This window comes from Carcharodon carcharias, chromosome 11 (assembly GCF_017639515.1).
Source record: "Carcharodon carcharias isolate sCarCar2 chromosome 11, sCarCar2.pri, whole genome shotgun sequence".
Lineage (NCBI taxonomy): Eukaryota > Metazoa > Chordata > Chondrichthyes > Lamniformes > Lamnidae > Carcharodon > Carcharodon carcharias.
In genome coordinates this window covers 97595553-97619861 of record NC_054477.1, presented here as the reverse complement: position 1 = coordinate 97619861, position 24309 = coordinate 97595553, and the positions used below count along the sequence as shown (strand labels likewise).

Here is a 24309-nt window from a genome sequence, read left to right as displayed (position 1 = left end):
GGAAAGGCTTTGGAAAGTCAGGAGGAGAGTTATTCTTTACAGAATTCCCAGCCTATAACCTGCTCTTGTAGCCACCGTATTTATATGGGCTGGTCCAGTTACGTTCTGCTCAAGGTTGACCAACCATTCTGCACCACCCCCACCCCACCCCACCCTCGCCACCACGACAGAATATTGATGAGGCGGGATTCAGCAATGGTAATGCCATTGAATATCAAGAAAAGCTGGTTAGATTCTCTCCTGTTGGGGATGGTTATTGCCTGGCATTTATGTGGCTTGAATGCTAGGTGCTCCTTATCAGCCAAAGCCTGGGTGTTGTCCAAATCATGCTGCATGTGGGCACAATGCTTTGGTACCTGAGGAGTTGCAGTTGGAACTGAACACTGTGCAATTATCAGCAAACGTGCCCACTTCTGACCTTATGTTGGAGGAGGGTCATTGATGAAGCAGCTGAAAATGATTTAGTCTAGGACATTACCCTTAGGAACTCCTGCAGCGATGTCCTGAGGCTGAGGTGATTGGCCTCCGTCAACCATAACCATCTTCCTTAGTTCTAGGTATGACTCCAACTAATGGAAAGCTTTTCCCCCAATTCCCATTGACTTCAGTTTTGCTAGAGCTCCTTGATGCCACACTCTAGTCAAATGCTGCCTTGATATCAAGGCAGTCACTCTCACCCCCCTTCTGGAATTTAGTTCTTTTGTCCATGTTTAGACCATGGCAGTAATGAAGGATCTGAAGCAAAATGGCCCTTGCGGAACCCAAATTGATTATCGATGTGCAGGTTATTGCTAAGTAAGTGCTGCTTGATAGCAGTCAGTGACACTATCCATCACTCAGCTGATGATTGAGAGCAGACTGATGGGATGGAATTGGCCAAATTGTGCTTGTTCTGCTTTTTCTGGATAGGATATACCTGGGCAATCTTCCACTTTGTTGGCTAGATGCCAAATTTGCAAATGTAGTGTAGCAGTTTGGCTAGGGGTGCGGCTAGTTCTGGAGCACAAGTCTTCAGTATTAAGCCGGAATGTTGTCAGAGCCCATCGGCTTTGCTGTGTCTAGTGCCTTCAGCTGATTCTTAATTGGATGAAGACTGGCATTCGTGATGGTGGCCGAGATGGATCATCCACCTGGCACTTTTGGATGCAGATGGTTGAAAGTACTTCAGCCTTGTCTTTTGCACTGGGCTGACCCATCATTGAGGATGGGGATGTTCATGGAGCCTCTTGCTCCTGTTACCTTAGACATTTCATAACACTCAGCAAATATATATTCCAGTGAGAAAGGAAGACTCTAAGAGAAGGACGTACCAACCGTGGCTAACTAAGGAAGTTAAAGGTGGGTCAAATTGAAAGAAAAAGCATATAATTCCGTGAAGATTAGTGGCAGGTCCGAAGATTGGACGGAATATAAAAAACAGCGAAGAATCGCTATAAGATCATTAAGGAGGGAGAAATTAGAATACAAGAGAAAGCTAACTAAAAATATAAAAACAGATAGTAAGAGTTTCTACAAATATTTAAAAAGGAAAAGAGTAATGTGAGAGTTGGTCCTCTAAAGAGTAAGTTGAGAGAATTAATAATTGAAGAAAAGGAAATGGCAGATGAATTGAACAGATATTTTGCATCTGTCTCTACTGTAGAGGATACAAATAACATCCCAGAAATAAGTGTGAATCAAGAGGTGAAAGAGATGGACGAATTTAAAAGAAATACAATCTCCAGAGAAAGGGTACTGAGAAAATTATTAGAACTAAAAGCTGACAAATCCCCAGGTCCTGATGGAAGTGGCTGCTGAGATAGTGGATGTATTGGTTTTGATTTTCCAAAATTCCCTAGATTTTAGAAAGGAGCGAATGTAACTCTTCTATTCAAGAAAGGAGGGACACAGAAAGCAGGAAACTACAGGCCAGTTAACTTAGCGTATGTTAATTTATTATTAAGGAGGTTATAGCGGGGAATTTAGAAAATCTCAATGCAATTAGGCAGAATCAACATGTTTTTGTGAAAGGGAAATCATGTTTCACTAATTCACTGGAATTCTTTGAAGAAGTAACTAGCCATGTGGATAAAGGGGAACTTGTGGTGTATTTGAATTTCCAGAAGGCTTTTGACAAGGTGCCACATCAAAGGTTACACAAAGTAAAAGCTCAAGATTAGGGGATAACATAATAGCATGGGAAAAGGGTTAGTTATCTAACAGGAAACAGAGTAGGCATAAATGAGTCATTTTCAGGTTGGCAAGATGTAAAGAGTGGAGTGTCACAGGGATCAGTGCTGGGGCCTCAACTATTTACAAATCTATGATGGGATCAAATGTTTGGTTTCTAAATTTGCTGATAACACAAAGATAGGTAGGAAAGTAAATTGTGAAGAGGCCAGAAGGTGTCTGCAAAGGGATGTGGACAGGTTAAGTGAGAGGTAAACATTTGGCAGATGGAGTATAATGTGGGAACTGTGAACTTGTCCACTTCAGCAGGAAGAATAGGAAAGCAGCATATTATCTTAATGAAGAGAGATTGCAGAACTCAGATACAGAGGGATCTGAGTGTCCTGGTATATGAATCACAAAAGGTTAGTATGCAGGTGTAGCAAATGATTAGGAAGGAAAATGGAATGTTGTCATTTATTACAAGGGAAATGGAATATATAAGTAGGGATGTTTTATACAGTTGTACAGGGTATTGGTGAGACCACATCTGGAATACCGTGTACAGTTTTGGTCTCCTTAAAGGGCATAATTGCACAAGAAGCAGTTCAGAGAAGGTTTACTCAACTAATTCCTGGGATGAGAGGGTTATCTTATGAGACAAGTTGGACCTGTATCCATCGGAGTTTAGAAGACTGAGAAGTGATCTAATTGAAACATATAAAGATCCTCAGAAGACTTGACAGAGTGGATGCTGAAAGGATGTTTTCCTTCGTGGGAGAGACTAGAACTAGGGGGCACAGTTTAAAAATAAGGGGCCTCCTATTTAAGATGAAGACATATTTTCTCTCATAGGGTCTTGAGCTGTGTATCTTTCTTCCCCAGAAAATAGTAGAGGCAGGGTCATTGAATATTTTTAAGGCAGAGGTAGGTAGGTTTTTGACGAACAAGGGAATCAAAGGGCATCTGGAGTAGGCAAGATATTGACACTGAGGCGACAACCATGATCTTATTGAATGGCAGAGTAGGCTCAAGGGGCTAGAAGGCCTACTCCTGCTCCTAATTCATATGTTTGTACTGTTTAATTGTTCACCACTATTCACGACTGGATGTGGCAGGACTGTAGAGCTTTGATCTGATCCATTCTTGTGGAATAACTTACCTCTGTCTATAGCATGTTGAACCCTCTACTTAGTATTTATGTAATCCTATGTTGTAGCTTCCCCAATTTGGCACTTCTTTTTTAGGTATGGCTGGTGCTGCTCCAGGCACACGCTCCTGCAGTCGTCATTTAACCAGGGTTGGCTTAATGGCAGTGGTACCGTGTGGGATATAATGGGTCATGAGGTTACAGATTGTTGTGGAATATATTTCTGATGTAGATGGCCTATAGCATCCCGTGGATGTCCAGTTTTGAGCTGCTACATCTGATCTGAGTCTATCCCAATTAACACAGGGGTAGTGCCATGTAACATGCCGGAGGTGCCCTCAGTGTGAAGATCGGCTTCATCCCCACAAGAACTGCGGTGGTCACTCCTTCCAATATTGCCATGGACAGACGCACCTTTGACAGGTAGATTAGTGAAGACAAGGTTAAGTAGGTTTTTTTCCCTTGTGTTGATTCTCTCAACATCTGTGCAGGTCCAGTCTGGCAGCTATGTCTTTCAGGACTCAGCTAGCTTGAACAGTAGTGGTGCTACCAAACCTTTCTTGATGGTGGACACTGAAGGTCTCTGCCTAGAATACATTTGCTGTCCTTGCTACGCTGTGCTTCTTCCAATTTTTGTTCAACATGGAGGAGTATGGACTCAGTAGCCAAGGGAGCAGTTGGTGGCAATCAATAGGATGTTTCACCTGTCCTTGTTTGAACAGATGTCTTGCAGACTTCATTGTTACCTGGAGTTAATTTTGAGTACTCACAGGGCCATGCACTTCAGGCTGTACGCCACTGTACCACCCCTGAGTGAATGGTGACTCATTTCGACTCTCTGGCAGGTGAATGTGTGGGTAAGTGGATGGGTGAGTCACCCGCCCATTCACCCATCCACACCCCCCCCATAGCCACCCACCCACTGACTCAACCATTCACTAATCGACACTCATTCATTACAAGGCTTGAGACCTTTAAAAACTCACCTGAATACAGCAGCTAGTGTAGCCTTCAACACACCTGTGGGTGAGTGAGTGCGTGGGTGGGTGAATGAGTGGAAGATTAAGTAGGTGAATGAGTGGGAGAATGGGTGTGAGGGTTGAGCTAGCAGTCAGGTCGTGTGGGCAGTCAGGTTGGGTCAGGTAGTTGGGTCGGGGTGCAGGTGTTGTTGAGTGAGGGGGGGGTTTGTCAGTTTGGGCAGAGGTATTTGAGTCAGGTGGGCAGTCTGACTGTGTGAACAGTCGAATTGGAGGGGTTCGTTGATTGAAGGGGAAGGTTGGGTCAGGTCGGTTGGTGGGTCAGGTCAGGTTGGCGGGGGGTGGTTGGGTCAGGTCATGTCATGATGGTGGGAGAGACGGTCGGATCAGGGAGGTGATTGTGGGCTTTGCCTGTGGTACCCAGTTCAGTTACACTGGCTAATCTCTGAATTTGACCAGGTATTAACCAGCCTATCGTTTCCTAGGTAAGTATCCAGGTAAGTCCCACATATCTGGCCTGAGATCAGTGTCAGAGGCATTCAGGGAGGGTCCCAGGCAGGACAAATCAGCTCACCAGAAGTTTAAACTTCCTGGGTAATTACAGTGCATGTGTGCACACCAAGAATTCTGCAGGATTCTGAAACATAGCATAGGCCTGAATTTTTTCTCACGTCAGGTGGGTTCAATGGGAGCTGGCAGGGGTCGTAGGGTTCACACTACCATTTTATGTGGGTTTGGCCAGCCCAGCCTAATGTGTGTCACTGAGATCAGCGGGAGCTCACTGTCCGCCGGGTCCAGTGGCAACCCTGTGGCCTATTCAAAAACGGCGCAGGCAGCCACGCTAAGGCTGCCATTAACTTTGCAGAGCAGTATGGATGCAGAACATCGTTGGAGAACAGGGCAGGTGGGAGGGCAGGTCAGCGGGGCAGTCAGCCCGAGGTTTTCAGACGACTGCCTCGTTGCCCTCCTGGAGGAGGTGGCAGCAGGCCGGGATATCCTTGTCCCAAGGAATGGGGGGTGGAGGCCCCCCCCACAACCTAACCACATATGCCTGGGAGGAGGTGGCATCCAGGGTCAGCTCCCATGATGTGGTGAAGCGCACATGGCTGCAGTGTCACAAGCGCTTTAATGATCTCCTGAAAGGTGAGTACCATGTTGGATTGGGTCACTTAGCACAGCAGTTAGGTGTGCACCATCCCACATTCCCCCCCCCCGCTGCCGGACCTCAGAGTTCTTAGAGTGTGAGTGGCAAATGTCAATGAGGCAGCATCTGGTCAAGGGGCTGAGCCCTGGCTGCTTGGAATGAGTGTTATACGGCGCCAGGGTCACAAACTGGCTGAGCCCTACGAGGTGTTCCTCAGGTGGGGTTGACCAAGCTGCATGGCAATGTATGGTGCTCCTCTCTCCTTTCAGGAGAAGACAGCCCACACTAGTGCAGAGAGACTGCGGACTGGCGGAGGACCGCCCACCTTCTAATCTTGACCAGATACGAGCAGCAGGCACTGGAGCTGGAGAGGCACAATCCGCCTTGGTCATCCAGCGCAGCGAGGTTGGGGTGCCACAGGGAACTAAGTGCACTGAGGTCACAATGTCTGTCATTGCAACCATTCCACTGTTGTCTGAATATTGATGTGAGCCTCCAACATGGAATCCCCATTGCTAATGGAAAGACGAGGGCAGCCTGATCCGGGTGCCAGGCATGCACAGTAATAGTGTAATGACTTCAACTAATCACATGTTCTTGTTCTTCCTTTCAGGCTCACCAGAACACCCTCAATCCCAGGAGCCTGAAGGACCGCTGCTCATCCCTGAGGACATGGAGGAGCTAAACGCACCAGTGTCACACCCTCTCAGCCAGGCAGGCACCAGCGCAGATACCAGCACCTCAATGGGAACAAGATTAGCGGATAGCATCTCGATGCATAGCGGTGAGACCACTTCACACTCGTTTGAGGTGCAGGTGGAGGCAGAGAGTTCCCAGGGCACCGACAGTTGGAGGACTGCTGGGTACCAGGAACATGCTCAGTCAGTGGCTGATAATGTGCCTATGGAGTCGTCCCTGAGGCAGCAGATGCTGGAAGTCCAGCAGGGTGTGCGGGAGGACCTGGCAAAGATACATGAGAGACAACATGGCACGCATTCCGTGATGGAGGAGTCCATGCAGAGCATAAGCAATGCAATGAGCCTCATGGCTGAGCGCACTGCCTCCTCTGTGGAGAGAGTGGCAACTGTCAAGGAGAGGCTCCTCCAGGAGAACAATCAGGGCTTCCTGGGGATGCAGTCAGACCTGCAAGCCTTCAAATCAGCAATGACCTCAGGTAGTCACTGTCAGTGTGGGAGATGGACTGGGCACCCAGTATTCCAGCTGAGCAGGGAGGTCCAAAGCGACCTGACGTTGGCCCATGAGTTGCTTGTTGTCTCTGCAGGCCCCTCTCAGGGTGTTCCGGATGAGGGCAGCAACTCACCGCCCCTCTGCCAGTCACTGGCATCCAATGAGGCTGTGACGGCTGGGGAGGTGTCAGCCATGCCACTGGCCGCTCTCTCCCAGGCGGGGCCAGCACAGGCTCAACGAGTTAGAGGATGCCCGCCAAGGTCATCAACAGGACAAAGAGCGGGCAGGCTTCTCCAATGCCAGTGGCAGTGAAGGGAGAGCTCCTAGACGTAGCACTTGCAAACGCAAATCGCCTTAGGCACAACACAGGCTTATCACGGGTTTTCTTTTTTTGCCCCACTTTTAAGTTCTTTTTGAGTTGGTGTGATGTTGAATACCTTTACATTTAATTTGATTTATGTATGCCAGGCTCCACACCATCAAATGTGTTTGTGCTCAACAAACCTCTGGGTACTTCATTAGTTCTGCAGTTGAAGGGTAACCCATGATGTTATGAGTGACTTGTTCGTCATTAAGATTTATTGAAATGGCACATCGTTCATGTTGTTCGCCAAGCAAATGTTTCCTGGCGGGTGTCGAGTTTGGAGCCTGCAGCCCTGGCATGTGCTAGTGGTTCATCTTTGGTAGGCTCGCTGAAGGAGCATTGGATCAAAGCCTCCCGGGTGTCCCTGTCTCCCTGGAGGTTGCCCAGGTCAGCGTCTATCCCCTCAGCATTTTCCTGAGTGTGCTCGTCCTCGGACTACTGGACTCATCGTCTGCTGCCAGAGCAGCTGCGTCAACAACATCTTCCACTAATGTATCCCCCCTTTCCTGTGCCAGATCATGGAGAGCACAGCATGCAACCACTATCAGTGATGCACGATCTGGGGGGTATTGCAGTGCAACCCCTGAACGGTCCAGGCACCAGAAGCGCATCTTGAGGAGACCGACGGTTCTCTCTACTACTGCCTTAGTGGAGGCATGGCTTCTATTGTACCACTGCTCAGCCTCTGTTCTTGGATGGTGGAGAGGTATCATGAGCCACCTTTTAAGGGGATAGCCCTTGTCGCCCAGCAGCCTCAGCACCTGAGAGTGTTTCAGGATGTAAGCATCATGGGAGCTGCCTGGGTACCTTGCACAGAACAGACTTGCAGAATCTGCACCCTATGGTCACACACTATCTACACGTTCATGGAGTGGAAGCCCTTCCTGTTGACAAAGACACCGGGTTCACCCGCTGGTGCCTTGACGGCCACATGTGTGCAATCGATTGCACCCTGGATGTGGGGGAAGCCAGCAATCGTAGCAAAGCCTCTGGCTTGCTCTGCCTTGCTGGCCTTGTCTGTGCAGTAGTGGATGAAAGTCAATGCATGCCTGAATGGAACGTCTATCAACAGCTTGACACAACTGTGGGCAGCTGATTGGGAGACTCCACAAAGATCACCCACTGACCCCTGGAAAGAGCTGGAGGCATTGAAGTTGAGGGCCAGTGTGACGTTCAGCGCCACTGACATGGGATGTCTACCCACACAGTTGGAGTGATCTCAGTGCCGATCATTTGACAAATGGAGGTCACTGTTTCCTTTGAGAGGCGGAGCCTCCTTTGGCATTGCACCTCAGACATATTGAGGTAGCTGCAATGCCACCTGTAAACCCTCGCAGCAGGATAGTGGCATCTTCTGAGGCTCCTTCTGCCTTACACTTCCTGTTGGCCCTGCGTCCCTTGTGCCTGTGCCTCTCCTCCCACAGGTGGCTCCCGTGGAGGCTGAATAGAGATACCTGGCCTCCTCCCCTTTCTGGCCTTCTCTTCCTCCTCAGAGGAGGTGCCTCCAGTGGAGACCACAATCCCCATTCCCAGCTTAAGGGAAGGCTGTCTGATACCTGGAAGGCCCAAGTGTTATGAGCCCTCCAGAGACCTGAACTGAAGCCTGTTATTTCTGTCAAAGCAGCTCTGAAGCGAAATGAAGTTGTCCTGTCCACACAAAACAAGTAGCAGTAAGTAACAAACTAAAGTTCTAACAACTCGCATTAGTGAGCTCACTCATCCCTCTTATCCCACTTGTGGATAAGGTTTTTAAAAATGTGGCCTGCCCGTTGCACCCGTCCCTGAAAATCACATGGGCTGCGCAAAATGGAAATTAATTGCTGCCTCAAGGGCCATAATTGGCCCGTTAATTAATGGCAGGCGCACATGCGTACTCATAGCGCCTTTCGAAATATTGTGATGGTGCACAGTGATGTCGGGACGCATGCCTGACTCAGCGCCGTGTCAGGCCCGACCCCGCATGCCAACTGTAAAATCCTGGCCATACTTAAGTTCAGATTCCGCTGCTCTGAACATGAGAAGATTTGGACTATTATGTATTCACTTTGAAAGATCACAGTACATGCTTGGAAATATTAACCCCTTGTAGTTTATAAGGCAGTCAAACAAAAGATAACAGTTAAAGAAAAATGTCCACCACCAGGCTCTCAGGGTAACTAGGGATGGGGATTTATCACTGAACTTTCCAGCATTGCCCCATCCTGAGAGTTATATATTTTTTTAAATTATATTTAATATCATGTAACAATAATGTTTCAAATCTGCAGTTTGATTGACTTCAGTGTATTGAGATAGAGGATTAGATTTTCTCCATTTCCTGTTTTGGAGAAGATCTGCCTGGAAGAGAATGTGAAATGCGTCATGGAATGGAAAACCATTCTTTGGCCTCTCCAATTTCCACTGCAACTTAAAGGATTTTCTGCCAGAAGAAGCAAGGATAAGGAGAATTTCTTAGACACAACAAGTTATGATTTAGCATGCACTGCATGTAAGGAAGGTGAAAATTGATTCAATAGTAATTTTCAAAAAAGAATAGGATATACATTTGAAAAATAAATATTTGCAGGACTATGGGGAAAAAGCAGGGGAATGGGACTCACTAGAGTTCTTTCAGAGCACCAGCACAGGCACGATGGTTAGAATGGCCTCCTTCCAGTCCTGTATGATTCTATGAAGTGACTGGAGTTGATAAATAAGCTAGCCCAAATGCAAATGGAGGGTTAATTGAAAGTGGAAAAAAGTAGTATCTATATAGTGCTTAGCACATCCCCAGCATGTCCCCCAAGCACATCTTAACACACCTGCACAATGAATTATTTTTGAAGTGCAGTCAATGTGATAGGCAAATGCAGCAGCCAATTTGCACACAGCAAGATCCCACAAATAGCAGTGGGATAAAAGGCTAAGTTATCTGCATTTTAGTGGAGGGAGGTAAATGTTGGCCAGAAAAAAGCCCTGATCCTGTGGCCTGAATCTTATGTTTGTCGGGCATGCGCGATCGGCAGGCCTGGAAGCAGATGCGAAATGCACTTCCGCCAATTAACAGCCAGCCAGTGTGAAATGCTCACTGAGAAAGCCTCAGCGTTGCCGGGGGGAGGGGGGAGAGGGTGGGCACTAACAAAAGTGAGAGTACAGGTAGGCGCTTCCAGTGAGCTCCCTAAAGGCAAACAGCTGCTGCAGAGCTGCCTCAGGGAGCTGCAGACCTGTACAGATTAAATGGCAAGAAAAAATGCACCAAACTGTTGCACATTCAAGCACCTGACAGCAGAACTCAAAAAACCTGAGTCTCCAGATATCGTTTTATATTATATTTCACCCTGAACATTTCATCCCGCTCTGGATCGAGGTTTCAGCGAAAATGTAAAGGCCGCCTGGCTGATTGGCTTCCTTAATGGGCTTAATTCCCGCTTAATTGTCAAATGGGCGCGCTTTTGACTGCTGCGCGTGCCCGTTGAGCGAAATATCACGCAAGTGTGTAATGACATCGAGACACGCACACAATGTTTTCTTATGCGATTTTATATGCTGCCGGTTCAGATGCACGCCCGCACAACCAGCATAAAATTCTGGCCTATGAATAACTGGCATTTTAACTTGCAGTTAAACAGACAGATTGGTCAGTTTTGCATTGGCTACCAGCTTAGATCATATGCTTGAGTCCTGCAGCAGGCCCTAAACCAATGATTGACACAGAGAGTTCTTCCACAGAGCTAAACTGATAATTATCCGATACTTCCGTTTTTAATTAGTGCATGACGTTGCTAAAACAGTGGTAATGGAGTTCAAAGGGCCAGCTTGTCTATATAACTGACCATCTTGCAAATTAAAACACTTCTTTAAATGTCTTCAGTTGGCATCACCAGACAGGCTAATCTTCAACAAGCGGTGTGGTTATTTCCTATTTTCCTTCTCCACTACTCACACCCCGTTCCACTTTCACCACTGGGGTTCCATTCCATCAAGGTAAAGCAGGTCTCCATATACATGAAAATGCCTGTTATCAAGGTGGCAGTCATGATTCCTTTATCTTACAGCAATTTATAATACCACCATTATTTGAAAGATTGTAAAACTGGCTCTTAGGAAACAAGGATACCCACTGCAACCTTGCCATTGAACCAAAGTTGGCACTTAACATTAGATATGAGAATTAATTTGTAGCAGGCCCTGTAAAATATAAATCGCTGAGATCAGGAGGATTTGAATTAGCCTTCCAGACAACTGCTCCTATGTGATCCCCTCATTAATACTTTGTGTTTCACCAAGTACTTCCTCCCACAAATAATGGAACCTCAAAGTTGAAACACTTACCATGATGTAATACAAAGGCTAAGAGCTGTTGGGGCAGGCTGTGCATCAACCTCTGAAAGTTATTCCACATGAACCTGATCAGAAGAAGAACAATGATAATAGTGCAACACCCTTTCATACAGGGCTTACATGGCAAGATATTGTGGGCTAGATGTAGGGTAGATTTTCTCCAAGCTGTGATGCCACCATAGTTCTGTCTAAGCTGTGTAGATGCATGGCCCTGCAGAAATCCAGAATGTTCTGCTTAGGGAATAAACAGACTGTGCACAGGAAACATTCCCTTTATGATGTATGCATGCACGGCTATGGGCATTCTGAAAGGGACCAACCAGTGCAACAAGCAGACTGAAATTGTGCAAACAGAAATTAAAGGAAACATTGGATGGGACCAAACTCATCTTTCAGGGCAGTGCCTGGCATAGAGCCAGTGGAACAACTTAGCACTCAATCTTCCTGCTCTCAACTGTCTAGGTTGTGCCAGTTTATAGGTGTAACTGAAGCAGAAAATCTAATTGTGTGTTATAATGACTTACTGCAAAGTATGTCTATTCCAGTGAATGCATAAGACAGGAGAGAGAAATAATAAGAGCAAAGCATGGTACTAACTCCTCAGATAAAAAATATAACTCTGCTTTGCAGCATCCAATAGTAATTCTTCAAAAAGAATATTCCTCCTACTCTCTCTTCTTACTGCCAAATTGAAATTTGAAAGTGTTTAACTCAGCTTTAGTTTAAGCAACAGCCATTGAAAAGCTCTTGGCTCTTTAGATATCCAGCTCAGCTACCTCAGCATATCCTTGCATACTGGTTATTGAGCACAGCAAGTAAATGGAAATGATTAAAATGAGTTGATTCACAAGATGACATGACAGTGCCTTCACACATGAGTAGCACTTCATAGAAATGTTGGACAGAGGTGTTGCTGCCATTGCAACTGGAGCACTATGAATCTCAGAATGCTGTGATTGGAGGAACAAACAATTGGTTGGATTTACTTTTCCTTTAAGTGATTAATGCTAGAAATGACTAGGGTTCGGAACGCTGTGTACATTTTATCTGATGCTTACTTTGATGATTATCTTTTACAGGCAACGAATGCAAAAGTCTGCAATGTATGACCTGTGCATAGCAATGCGGCAAATCTCACAAGAGTTCATTCATCTTCAAGTGACCCAAGAGGAATTTTTATGCATGAAAACCTTAATACTCCTTAACACAAGTAAGTGAGAATAGAATTTGACACAGTGAATCAAACCAGCATTCCTTTGTTAGAATTAATTTATGAATTAGATATTTGGATCTTCACATAGCTTGTGAATTATTCTCTACTTAGATCCTTAGAAGTTAATTGATATAGTGCCCTGTTTGACTGTTGGTCAGTGTAGGCGTTGAGATTTACCCCTACAGCGTTATCAAATACTCAAAGATTTCTAAGTGTTTTGAACAGTCTGGTGTTGTACTATTATCCTAGCCAGTGTCTCAGATTAACAGCCACAGCAAATACAAATAATAACTGCTCATTCTTTGGCTGACCCATGGGGTTGGTTTGATAGCACTCTTGGCTTAATAAAGATGTGTTCTCAGTTGAGATTATTGCCTATTTAAGGAAATTATTTGAAAATAATTCTTATTGGAGCAATCAGATGTTCCCGGTTATGTCCCATTCCCATGGAAACCAGGCATTTCTGGTTTAAAACTTGTAACTTGGCCACCCAACTAAGGTCAGTGGCAGACCCAAACAATAATCAGCATCAAACCACTGCTCAATTACAACTACCCAATCTAGAGTTTTAATTGAGAGGTAAGAAAGACTAGGGGGAAGTTTTAATTATGAAAAAAAAAGACAGGTTTGGGTCAGGTGGGATGTTAAAATATTAAAAATCTGAATCCTGATCCCAGCCAGTTTTAATGGAGGTAGGTCAGCAGACAGGCAAACAACTCACCTGTGTGCCTCATATTTAACAATCATTTTAAATTTAACTCTGGCTGGCCAGATTTTTCATGAAACCCGGTGGCTAAGTAAAGGTGAGGACTGCTGGATCCAAAAACTAAGTGCCTTTCCACTTACCTGCTGGATCCAGTGTGCCTGCTGTACAAATCCATGGTGATCAGGCAACCCCTCCCATCCCTGCCAATCCTGTAGATTTCCCCACTACTCTTCCGATCTCTCCTCCCGACTCTACTGATCTTCTCCACGTGGCATCCAATCTCTCTTCTCCTTTCCATCCAACCCTTCCAATCTCCCCTGATCTTAACGTCTATTCTGCCTCAGACCACCAAACTCCCTGACCCCCGTCTCCCGACACTTCCTGGTTCCTTGCTCCAATATTCTTCAACCACTCCCCAGCCCTCCCCAATTTTCCCCAGCTCCACTCTACTCTCTTACCACAGCCTGGTTCGAATTGCCTGCCTGCACAACAGCGTCTCAACTTGGCCGGCTGCAGCCAGGAACCGGAGAGAAAAAAATGGTAATCAGATCCTCCCAATAAATTAGAGAACACCTGTATGAAACCTGTTCTTCTGACTTTCCTGACCTCAAACAAACTGCCTTGCTCCCTCCCTGTCTCTGATTTATTATCCAGCCCTAGGAATTTAGTACTCGTCACAAGATTTCAAATATCCACCCTATATTTCTGGGTCCCAGATACCTTTCATCTAGAATGCTGAACAATGAGAAGCTGCTTACTAACTGACTCATAATTCACATCAGCTAAGTACTTCTATTAGCAACATTGAGAGCTAGTGACAGGTCTCTGAGGCAATGCAACAATGATGCTAAACATCTGTTTTCATATGGGAAAAACTTAATTGAATTGATTTAACTTGCTGAAAGAAGTACCATATAATAACAATGATAGCCTGTATCATATTGCACTTGCACTTCAGAAAAATATTTTAAATTACATAAATGAAAATGGACACTTGGTGAAAAGGAAACAAGATAGAATGGTTCAAGCAGAAGATCCAAAAAGACAGTGGTAAAGAAAAGTCTCAGTTGTGGTTTTGAAGGCAAGGTAAAGAGAGGTTGGAAGAGTGTTCCCGAGGGGATGACTAATGAGGGGCGGACCAGTCTTAGACGAGTGCAGGGTGTGAACAGGGACATAAAGCTGAACAGGATCTCCGAGCATGATAGAGTACATCCATGGAGAATTAAAAGGTGACAGTAATGATTCGGAAGTTGACTCATAGGAGCGCCTGGACCAGTGGAGTCTGGTGAGGACCAGGGTAAGCAGATAATAGCTGGAGTAGCTCCATTCTGCATGAGTTGTAATTCATGTGTACTGGGCACAGGGAGGCCAGCCAGGAAAGCATTTGTAAATATACCCCTTTAGAAAGTAAAAGCAAAATAAGGTTACTTAAATTATTCACTTCTGCACTTATCATTACATTCAAAATGTCGTATTGTGTTTTTTTTCAGTTTATATACTCACCTCTAAATGAACTAGCACAAGACTTATATATTTATAATTTTAAGCTGTTGTGCTGGACCATCTGCATGAGTCAGCAAGGAACAATTTAAAAAATTTTTTGTGTCTTGATTTATCTGTGCTAATCAATCACTACTTAATAGTATAGTTTTGAAACAATTTTGGACTGTTTTTTATAAAACAGAAGTTGTAGGGTATTTTTACAATCTGTTCAATTATAAAGTATTTCACTTTTAGGAAAAATCTTCTTTTATCCAACATGCAAAGTTGCATCACTTAGAATTGGTAATTGTTCAGCTCAGCTTAAACAATAATTTTTTAACGTATCTCTTAAAATGAACAGTTTCAGATGTTGAAATGGGTTTTCAAAATATGCAGTATTGCCTTTCGTGATCATAAGTGTCATTTCTACATTCCCCTAGTGTTGACAGTTCTGTATTTATAAATAATGTGAATTCTTTTGCTAAATGCATGCTGCAAGTTTCTGTTATAAAAGTTATACTTTTCAACTAAAATTGGGATTATACTTTCAGAATTAAAATTGAAATATTTACTCAATTATATAATATAGTCTGGTTAAAATAAACAAATATCTGCTAATTGAAGAGTTCTGTTTTTCGAAACATTTTCCCATTGTCATTCAGTGATGTGTAAATCTGTTCTATGAAACAAAAAAACAGCTTCAGCAACAGTTTCAGCATTAATTATCTCTTGGTATGCCCCATGAAAAGATTTTTCCAAAAAAGTAGAAACAGAAGCTAAAAATGGTCAGATTTTAAACAAAGGAAGTCTTTGTTCAGGCATAGCAAAACTGAATAAAAGGGAGAAAGATCATGAATGGTTTGAAAACACACTGATCATTCTCATACCCATTCCAAGATTCTAACATCATGGAGTATCTCCATTTCATTCTGTTACTGAGCGAGTGGAAGTGAGGAGAAGAAGTAGAGTTATTTATTTTCATAAAACCCAGTTTTGAATCAGGAAAGGTATCTGTGCATTTGTTGATATTTTATCAATACCATGGCACCTCAGGTGATCTCAGAAGTCAAGAAACAAAACTGCTGGTAAACCAGGTCTGTGAAACCAGTAGAAGCAGATGTGTTTTTTTTCATATTTCCAATCTCAGCTTTACATAAATCATGATAGGTATATAGCATTTGAATGGCTGGATGTGGCATGTAGGTGAGGAGGATTGAATAGCTCACGAGCAGCATATGAATGTGAAAGTTTTTGGGTTCATTTCTGAAAGGAACAATCATATTTATTATCTAACCTGGAATTTTGGTTCTTGATGGAGCACCATCATTTTGAGAGTAAATGTGAAACAAAATTACAAATGTTAAAAATTTCTGCAGATTGAAGGTTTACAATTACCTTAATATTAACAGCCCCACGACAAGTGCTGGAAGGTTGAGATGGATGGGGTTAAAGATAAAGTAAACAGGAACACGTCCAAACCTGTTGCATTAGGTTCCATTACCATGTTGTGACAGTTTTGTGACATGATGGGGCAGTTCATTAACATATTCAAATCAGACAGTGCAATTGGGAGGCTGATTTAAATTTAATAGTTGCTGAGTGGGTTTCCCAGCTCTCCAGATATCTGGCAGTAAAAGGGCAATGGCAGATGCTGGTTCAAGATGATAAGTGCCTTATGGGGCAAGGGAAGCAGATCTTATGCCCTACCAATAATCCATCGTCCTCCTTGTTGCCTCGTGGTCTCTCCTCTCTCCCCCCACCCCCCCACCCCTTCGCAGATCTCCCATCCTCCGAAGCACCAACACCAGCTCCATGGCATGATCATAGCCGACCTCCTCTATACCCCAATAAAGTCCCACCCAGATTTCCTCATTCACAATTGCCGTTCTCTTTTCCTGTATCAATGCAAAATCTCTGACCTACCGCAGTCCAGAATTCCAAGAACTGTCCCCAAGGGTCCCCTGCTCCGGCCTCCTGCCACTGGTTTTCCCACCAGCCAGCCTGCCAGTTGGGCCAGTTGGCAGGTGGGAAGCAGAAAAAAAGAATTAGAATTAGGTCTTGCCATTGAATCCTGCAGACCTTCACATCCGTTGCTCTGAGTGCTCTCCAGCCATTTTTGACCTCCTGCACACCCTCCCCGTCTCCCTATAAATATCGAAGCTAATATATCCATTGTCATTTTAAGCATCAGACTTTGTCACACATCTGTGTCACTTTTTATAGAAGTACAAAAAGAGCAATCTGCAGGGGAAACTTCAGAATATATAATCTAATAGGCTACAGAATCTGTCTAAGTTTAATTAACTCTGCGCTGATCTCAGGACATGTCTATATCCCAGTAAGACCTTCTGGCTTTAAAGGGTGATAGATACTAGTTAACAGACTCAAACAGATGTTGATTGAGGGATAAATATTTGCTAAGACACAATCCCCTTCTTTTCTTCAAAGTAACGCCATGCAATATTTTATAAGCACTTGACATGGTTGATGAAACCTCAACGCAACCACTCACCTGAAAGGCAGCACCTCTGACAGTGCAATGCTCCCTCAGTACTGTACTGGAGTGTCAGCCCTGATTAATGTGCTCATGTCTGAGAGTGGGATTTGAACCTCAAACCTTCTGACTTAGAGACATAAATGCTACGAAATGAGCCACAGCTGATACTATTGTGAACCACTGTGTAGTAGATTGCCAGGCAACATTTTACAGTACGCATATTTGAGCTATCTATCTGATTTGCACTTTTGTGTAGCTTTGCTTTGCTAGCTTTTTTTAACGTCTGCCATTTTCTTCCTTACCTGTTTCCAATTATGTGAGTGCTGTATTCAGTGCTAAACTTGGTTACCACTTCTTGCTAGTCATGCTACTTTTGTCAGCGTAAAGTGCTCCAGACTACCAAATAGGTCAATCCACCTCACACCTGTTCGATGTGGTGATGCCTCACTTCTATAGTCATCAATTTGGTTACTTTATCTACAAAATGTTTTTTTTTAATCTTCCACTAACAGATTCAAACTTCAGCAGAGACGTAAGATGGGCAGGAGCAGTTCAGTCACCCATTCTCCCCCCACATGATTCTCCTTTCTGTTCAACCCACTGGAAAAGAAAGTCCGACAGGATGAATGCCAGTCGTTAGGCATCTGATCCACTTGCACCTGTTCTATACTATTCCCAAAGTTGAAAGATCTGCTTATTGTATTACATATGGATGATGTCCCTGTACTTATTGGACACTGCTTGGCCTAAATAGCCAAGTGGTTATGGTACTGGGCTTGTAACCCCAAGATCAAGAGTTCAAATCTCACAATAGCAAACTATGAAATGATGTAACTTCATCTGAATAGGAACAGATGGAAATGTGTTTGTACTCAAAAGAGTTACTTATTGGACACCATTCTTCTCTCTTATTCTAAGGATAACCACAAGGACTCCAATAATCCATATTAAATACAGAAAATACTGAAGATACACAAGAGGTCCACCCAACATCTGAAAAGTGAAAAGATAGTTTACAGGTACTCATATAGGGGACTAGATTTTCCAAGGTCAGTGAGTAGGTAGCAGAGTAGAAAGGGCACAGCTAATGTTATGCTGACTAGAAGATCCTACAATTGTAGTATTCATGTGAACGTTCAGTCTGAAAGTGAAGGGATGGGGCTATGTGATATGCTGCAGCCATGTGAAGGAATAAAGCCATTTAATGGTAAAGGACCAAAAGTGGAAGATTAAAAAAAAACATTTTGTTGATAAAGTAACCAAATTGATGACTATAGAAGTGAGGCATCACCACATCGAACAGGTGTGAGGTGGATTGACCTATTTGGTAGTCTGGAGCACTCTACACTGACAAAAGTAGCATGACTAGCAAGAAGTGGTAACCAAGTTTAGCACTGAATACAGCACTCACATAATTGGAAACAGGTAAGGAAGAAAATGGCAGATGTTAAAAAAAGCTAGCAAAGTTACACAAAAGTGCAAATCAGATAGATAGCCCAAATATGCGTACTGTAAAATGTTGCCTGGCAATCTACTACACAGTAGTTCACAATAGTATCAGCTGTGGCTCAGTTCGTAGCATTTATGTCTCTAAGTCAGAAGGTTTGAGGTTCAAATCCCACTCTCAGACATGAGCACATTTATTTTGGCTGACACGCCAGTACAGTACTGAGGGAGCATTGCACTGTCAGAGGTGCTGCATTTCAGGTGAGTGGTTGCACTGAGGTTTCATCAACCATGTCAAGTGCTTATAAAATATTGCGTGGCGTTACTTTGAAGGAAAGAAAGGATTGTGTCTTAGCAAATATTTATCCCTCAATCAACATCAGAAAAAACCTGATTATCAGATGTGGCTATTGTTACATCTGCTGTTTGCAGAAGCTTGCTGTGCACAAATTGGTTGCAGCATTTTGTACATTACTACATTTCACAAAAATTTAGTGGTCATGAAAAGCGCTATATAAATGTAACTCTTTTTAACTGCACAAGCATACAAAACCTTTAGACATCATTACAACTCTTTCATTGTAGGCACAGATACCAACTGCAAATGAAAAGTGGCATCCTTATCCAACTGATATCTTTAAAGGATTCCACACCTCAAATTATTCAAATACAACTTGGCTACATGATCTGCTCACTTGCTAATGCAGAGGATAGGTTTTAGTATTTTCTCAGTTTCCTTAAAACTATCCATTTTACGTGGGCGGGCCAATTAAGACCCGCCCAGCGTGACGTCCGCCAGGGAGCACTTTATGCTCCCTGTGCAGGCAGGGAGGGAATTCCCTTAACCAGGAGTGCGCTCTTTCACACATGTGCGCGAAAGAGCGCACCGATCTCCCTGAGGTAAAGTGCTGCCTCAGGGAGATCGTCTCCAATGTAAAACTTTCAATAAAGGTGATTAAAAAATTTCTCTGCCATGTCCCCTCATGTGACACTGTCACATGAGTTGGGATATGTCCATAACTTCTTTTTAAACATTCAATAAAAATTTAAATACCCTCATGAAACATCATCCCGCCCGTGGATGAGATTTCATTCTTTTTCTGAGGCCCGCCTGGACTCCTGACCTGCCTGACAACCTTAAGGTTGGATGGGCAGGTCCATTAATCATATTTATGAGTTTTTTAAAGGCCTTAATAGGCCATTGACAGTTTGATGGGTGCGCAGCCAATTCAGCTGTGCGCCTGCCGAACTGAAAATCTAAATGACGCGGGGTGACGTCAGGACGCACGGCCGATGCATCCCTGCATCATTTTACACATTGGCGAGCGGGCCCTGCCAGAAGATCTTTCTCCAGAAGTTACAAGTCTTTGAGTTCAAATATCATATCCATAGCCCCACAGAAGCCGATCACCCACCTGGTATGTGTACTGTCCCACCAGCATGGCTCACATGGTACACCCTCTTGAGAAGAGTTCTCGCACCAGCAAACACCGAGTGCTCTGGCAGCAGCTGAACCGGTGCTATCCTGACCTCATACAATCCAGCTGGCAGACATAATGCACATTGCTCTATTATGGAATATGCAGGTCAACTTGTAGGTAAGGTGAATTTGAAGAATTCTGCTATTGCAAAGTGACAGGATGTACTCCTGATTGTTTCTGGAGGTGTTGTGGTGAGTTCCTGGATTTGGCAGGGAAGCGTTACTGCATTGTCACAGGGAGGACAGAGGATTTTATGACCTAGCCACAGAAAGGCTATAATGGTATGGCAGCCTCTAGGTCTGCAGGATGGTAGGGAGGTGGAGTGGAGGCTTTAGAGAGGCTTCGAAAACATGTCTCCCTTTTCAGCAATGTTCAAGTTCTGTACTTAAAATAGAGAAGCAGAATGTTTTTTAGATGGTGAAAGACTGAGGAGTGTTCCAAAGGACCTGGAATGTCCTTGCAACTCTTTCGAGTACAAACCTGTTTCCATCTGTTTCAGATGAAGTTACATTGTTTCATAGTTTGCCATTGTGAGATTTGAACTCTTGATCTTGGGGTTACAAACCCAGTACATAACCACTTGGCTATTTAGGCCAAGCTCTGGAATGTCCTTGTACATGAATCACAGAAAGTTAACAAGCAAGTACAGAAAGCAATTATAGGAAAACAAATAATATGTTAGCCTTCATTACAAAAGGGATTGGAGTAGAAACATCTTACTACAGTTATATATAGGGCCTTGTTGGGGCCTTACCTGGTGTACCATGTGCAGCTTTGATCTCTTTACCAAAGGAAGGGTATACTTTCCTTAGAAGGAATACAATCAATGTTCTAAACTGATTTCTGGGATGAGGGAATTTTCCTTTGAGGAGACATTGAGTAGATCACCCTCATGGTGTCATTAGACTTCTTGGGCTATCGCTACCAGGTCCTTGGGTCCAGATTCTGGAAATTGACTTCTCTGGCTACCTGCAAGCATTTCTTCTGAGAATAGTCCTGGCCCCCTACAGAGCCGCGACCTCTTCCATCCTGCCCACCTCCACCACCACAAGTAAGGCTTCCAGCCCCTGTGATCCTGGAGTCCTCGCTCTGCCCTGGTGTTCCATTTTCCTTGTTTAGAATTGGAGCAATAGTATTCAGCAGCAGCTTCTGTAATTCAGCACAGCTTCCCTTCAAGAGGGACAAAGTGCCTTTAAGAGAATAAGGCTGGCTGCACCACATCCAATTAGCATACACTGCTCCACTCCCTGCTGAATGCCGAGGCAAATGGCAGTTTCGGAGCCGCTTAGTTCAGTGCTACTACTATAATGTAAATGAGATGGCAACAATAAACTTATATGGTGCCTACCTCCATCAGAACCTGCACAGGCAGATCTAGAATTATGGCCTGTATAGCAACTTAAGGTGACTGTAGCATAGTAGTAATGTCACTGGACTAATAATCTAGAAACATGGGCTATTGCTCTGGGAACACCAGTTCAAATCCTACCATGGCAGCTGGTTGAATTTGAATTCAATTAATAAAATCTGCAATAAAAGGCTATTGTATTGCTGAAAAAAAGATTTTTTTTGTCAAAGCTTTTTGCCTTGCACTCATCAGGACAGTTCGTAAGAAAATGCCAATGTCAAAGGAAACAACATATTTATACTATATGAGAAGGGTGCTGATTGGTTGACAAGTGAACTCTGATTGGTAGAGGCCAATGAAGCTAGCATGAGTAATGCTGACCATGAAATTAACATTGATTGTCGTAATCATTTGGTTCTTACCTGGTCTGGCCTACATGTGATTCCAGATCCACAAAATGTGGTTGAAATCTTTTGAGTTAAACCAATCAAACCAAATCAACAAAATGAATCTTTTGAAATCTTTTGAGTTAAACCAATCAAACCAAATCAACAAAATGAATCTTTTGAGTTAAAACAATCAAACTAAATTAACAAAACGAAGGACAAGTCAAGCATAGCCCCTAATTCAGGTCAGCTGTAAAACTAAAGACAAAATTTAAAGGAAACTTACAACTTTAAACCAAAGCAATGTGGTTGAACCTTAATCGCCCTCTTAAATGGTTTAATAAACTACTCAGTTCAAGGGTAGTTAGGGATGGGCAACAAATGGTGAAAGAATAAAGAATAAAGAAAGCAAAAAAAGCCATTTTTATAGCTCTTTGACTCCAATTGAGGAGGCCTTCTTGGACACTCAGGGCAAAATTTTCCCCCCATTGGGGGGAAGTGCAGGAGCTGGTGAGGGCGGGCGTCCCTCCGATTGGCACCCCCATTCAGGGGTGCACAGCCATTTTTCGTGGGCAGGCCAATTAAGACCTGCCCAGCATGATGTCCGCACAGAAGTGCTGTGCGGGGTGGGGAGAATGAGGAAGTGCATTCATGCACGCTATGGAGCGCTCCAATCTCCCAGAGCCTAGGTGCTGCCTCAGGGAGATCAGTTCCCAATGGAAAAAAGTTATTCTTTCGAAAATTTCATTTACCATCCATGTCCCCTCATGTGACAATATCACATGAGTTGGGACATGGACATAACTTTAAGTAAAAGTGAATCTTAATTTTTTAATTTAGTCATGAAACCTCATCCCGCCCGTGGATGAGGTTTCATGCTTTTTCAGGTGGCCGCCAGCGCTCCCGACCTGCCCGCCAACCTTAAGGTTGGACAGGCAGGTCCACTAATTGCTTTAATTGCTTTTTGAATGGCCTCAATAGGCCGTTGACAGGTCGGCGGGCACACAACTGACTCGACTGTGCCTCCGCTGACCTGAAAATGCAAATGACACGGGATGACATTGGGATTTCCACCCGACGTCATTCCGCATCATTTTACACATCGGTGAGCGGGCCCCACCCCCATTCACTGACAGGAAAAATCTTGCCTTAGAATCCAAACCCATGATTGTTACCCTCTAGAAGGACAAGGGCAGCAGATACATGAGAACACCACCACCTGGAAGTTCCCCTCCAAGCCACACACCATCCTGACTTGGAAATATATCGCCATTCCTTCACTGTCGCTGTGTCAAAATCTTGGAACTCCCTCCCTAACAGCACTGTTGGTGTACCTACACCACATGGACTGCAGCAGGCCAAGAAGGCAGCTCACCACCACCTTCTCAAGGGCAATTAGGGATGGGCAATAAATGCTGGCCTAGCCAGCGACACCCAGATCCCATAAATGAATAAAAACCATTCTGGCTTATAAGATCATGAGACCTTAATGAGAGTGAAGCTTCCACAATCTCAGAGCCAACATCCCTATGTTGTTAAGTCTTTTACCCTTCTCAGTGAAATACAAGCATGTATACGACTGCAAAGTATCTTGCCATATCTGCTTGAAGGCGTCCCTTGGAGCCAGTATTCTAACATTTTCCTCTGCTGCTATAAGCCAGAATAAGCCAACACGTCACAGCACCTTGCATTCCTCACACAAAATTTACAAGTAGTAACAACAACTTGTATTTGTATAGTCCCTTTAATTTAGAAGACCATCCCAATATAATATGAAGCCTTCCTTTAAATGCATCTGTGCTATCTGCCTCAAGAACTACAGCAGGTTGACATTTTCACCACTCTCTTTGTAAAGAAAATCCTCCTAAATTCTTATTGGATCCATTAGTGGCTATCTTATATTTATTCCCCCTATTCACCCACAAGTGGAGACATTTTCTCCACATTATTCCAATTGAACTTTTTCAGTGCATTAGGAATTTTTATCAAGTCTTTTCATAGTGTTCTCTTTCCCAGAGGAAAGCGTCCCAACCTGCTCAGTCATTCCTGATAGTCTCATCCTCTTAATTCTGGTAATATTCTCGTAAACCTTTTCTGCACTTTCTCCAGTGCTTCTACATTTATGAAGTGTTTTTTTTATTAGTGTAGGGACCAGATCTACTCACAGTACTCTGTGTGGTCCAACCAATGTTCCACTTAAATTTAACATTGCCTCCCTGTTTTTGTATTCTGTTCCCCTAGAAATAAAGCCAAGTACTTTGCTTGCACTCTTTAAGATCATGTCAACTTATGATACCACATTTATTGATCTTTATGTCTTTATTCCCAGATCTTTTTGCTCCTCCGCACTATTTTTTTATTTCCAAGCCATAAGTGGCTTTCTAATTCACCCTACCAAAAAAACTACCATGTACTTCGCTCTATTGAAATGCATTTGCCATTTTCCATAGACTCTGCAA

The 24309-nt window shown here is 43.9% G+C and overlaps 1 protein-coding gene across 2 annotated transcripts in view; it reads left to right on the top strand.

The window, feature by feature from the left end:
* LOC121284441 (progesterone receptor-like) overlaps nucleotides 1–24309 on the top strand; it is a 398041-nt gene that overhangs the window by 334546 nt on the left and 39186 nt on the right. The window contains exons 7-8 of one of the 2 annotated variants that reach the window (XM_041199907.1): nucleotides 12371–12501; nucleotides 17702–17929. In XM_041199907.1, coding sequence (XP_041055841.1) covers nucleotides 12371–12501; nucleotides 17702–17829 — 259 coding nt within the window. In that variant the 3' untranslated portion in view covers nucleotides 17830–17929. Of the gene's footprint in view, nucleotides 1–12370; nucleotides 12502–17701; nucleotides 17930–24309 lie in introns of those variants that run through there. The other variant, XM_041199906.1, reaches the window with a different exon arrangement.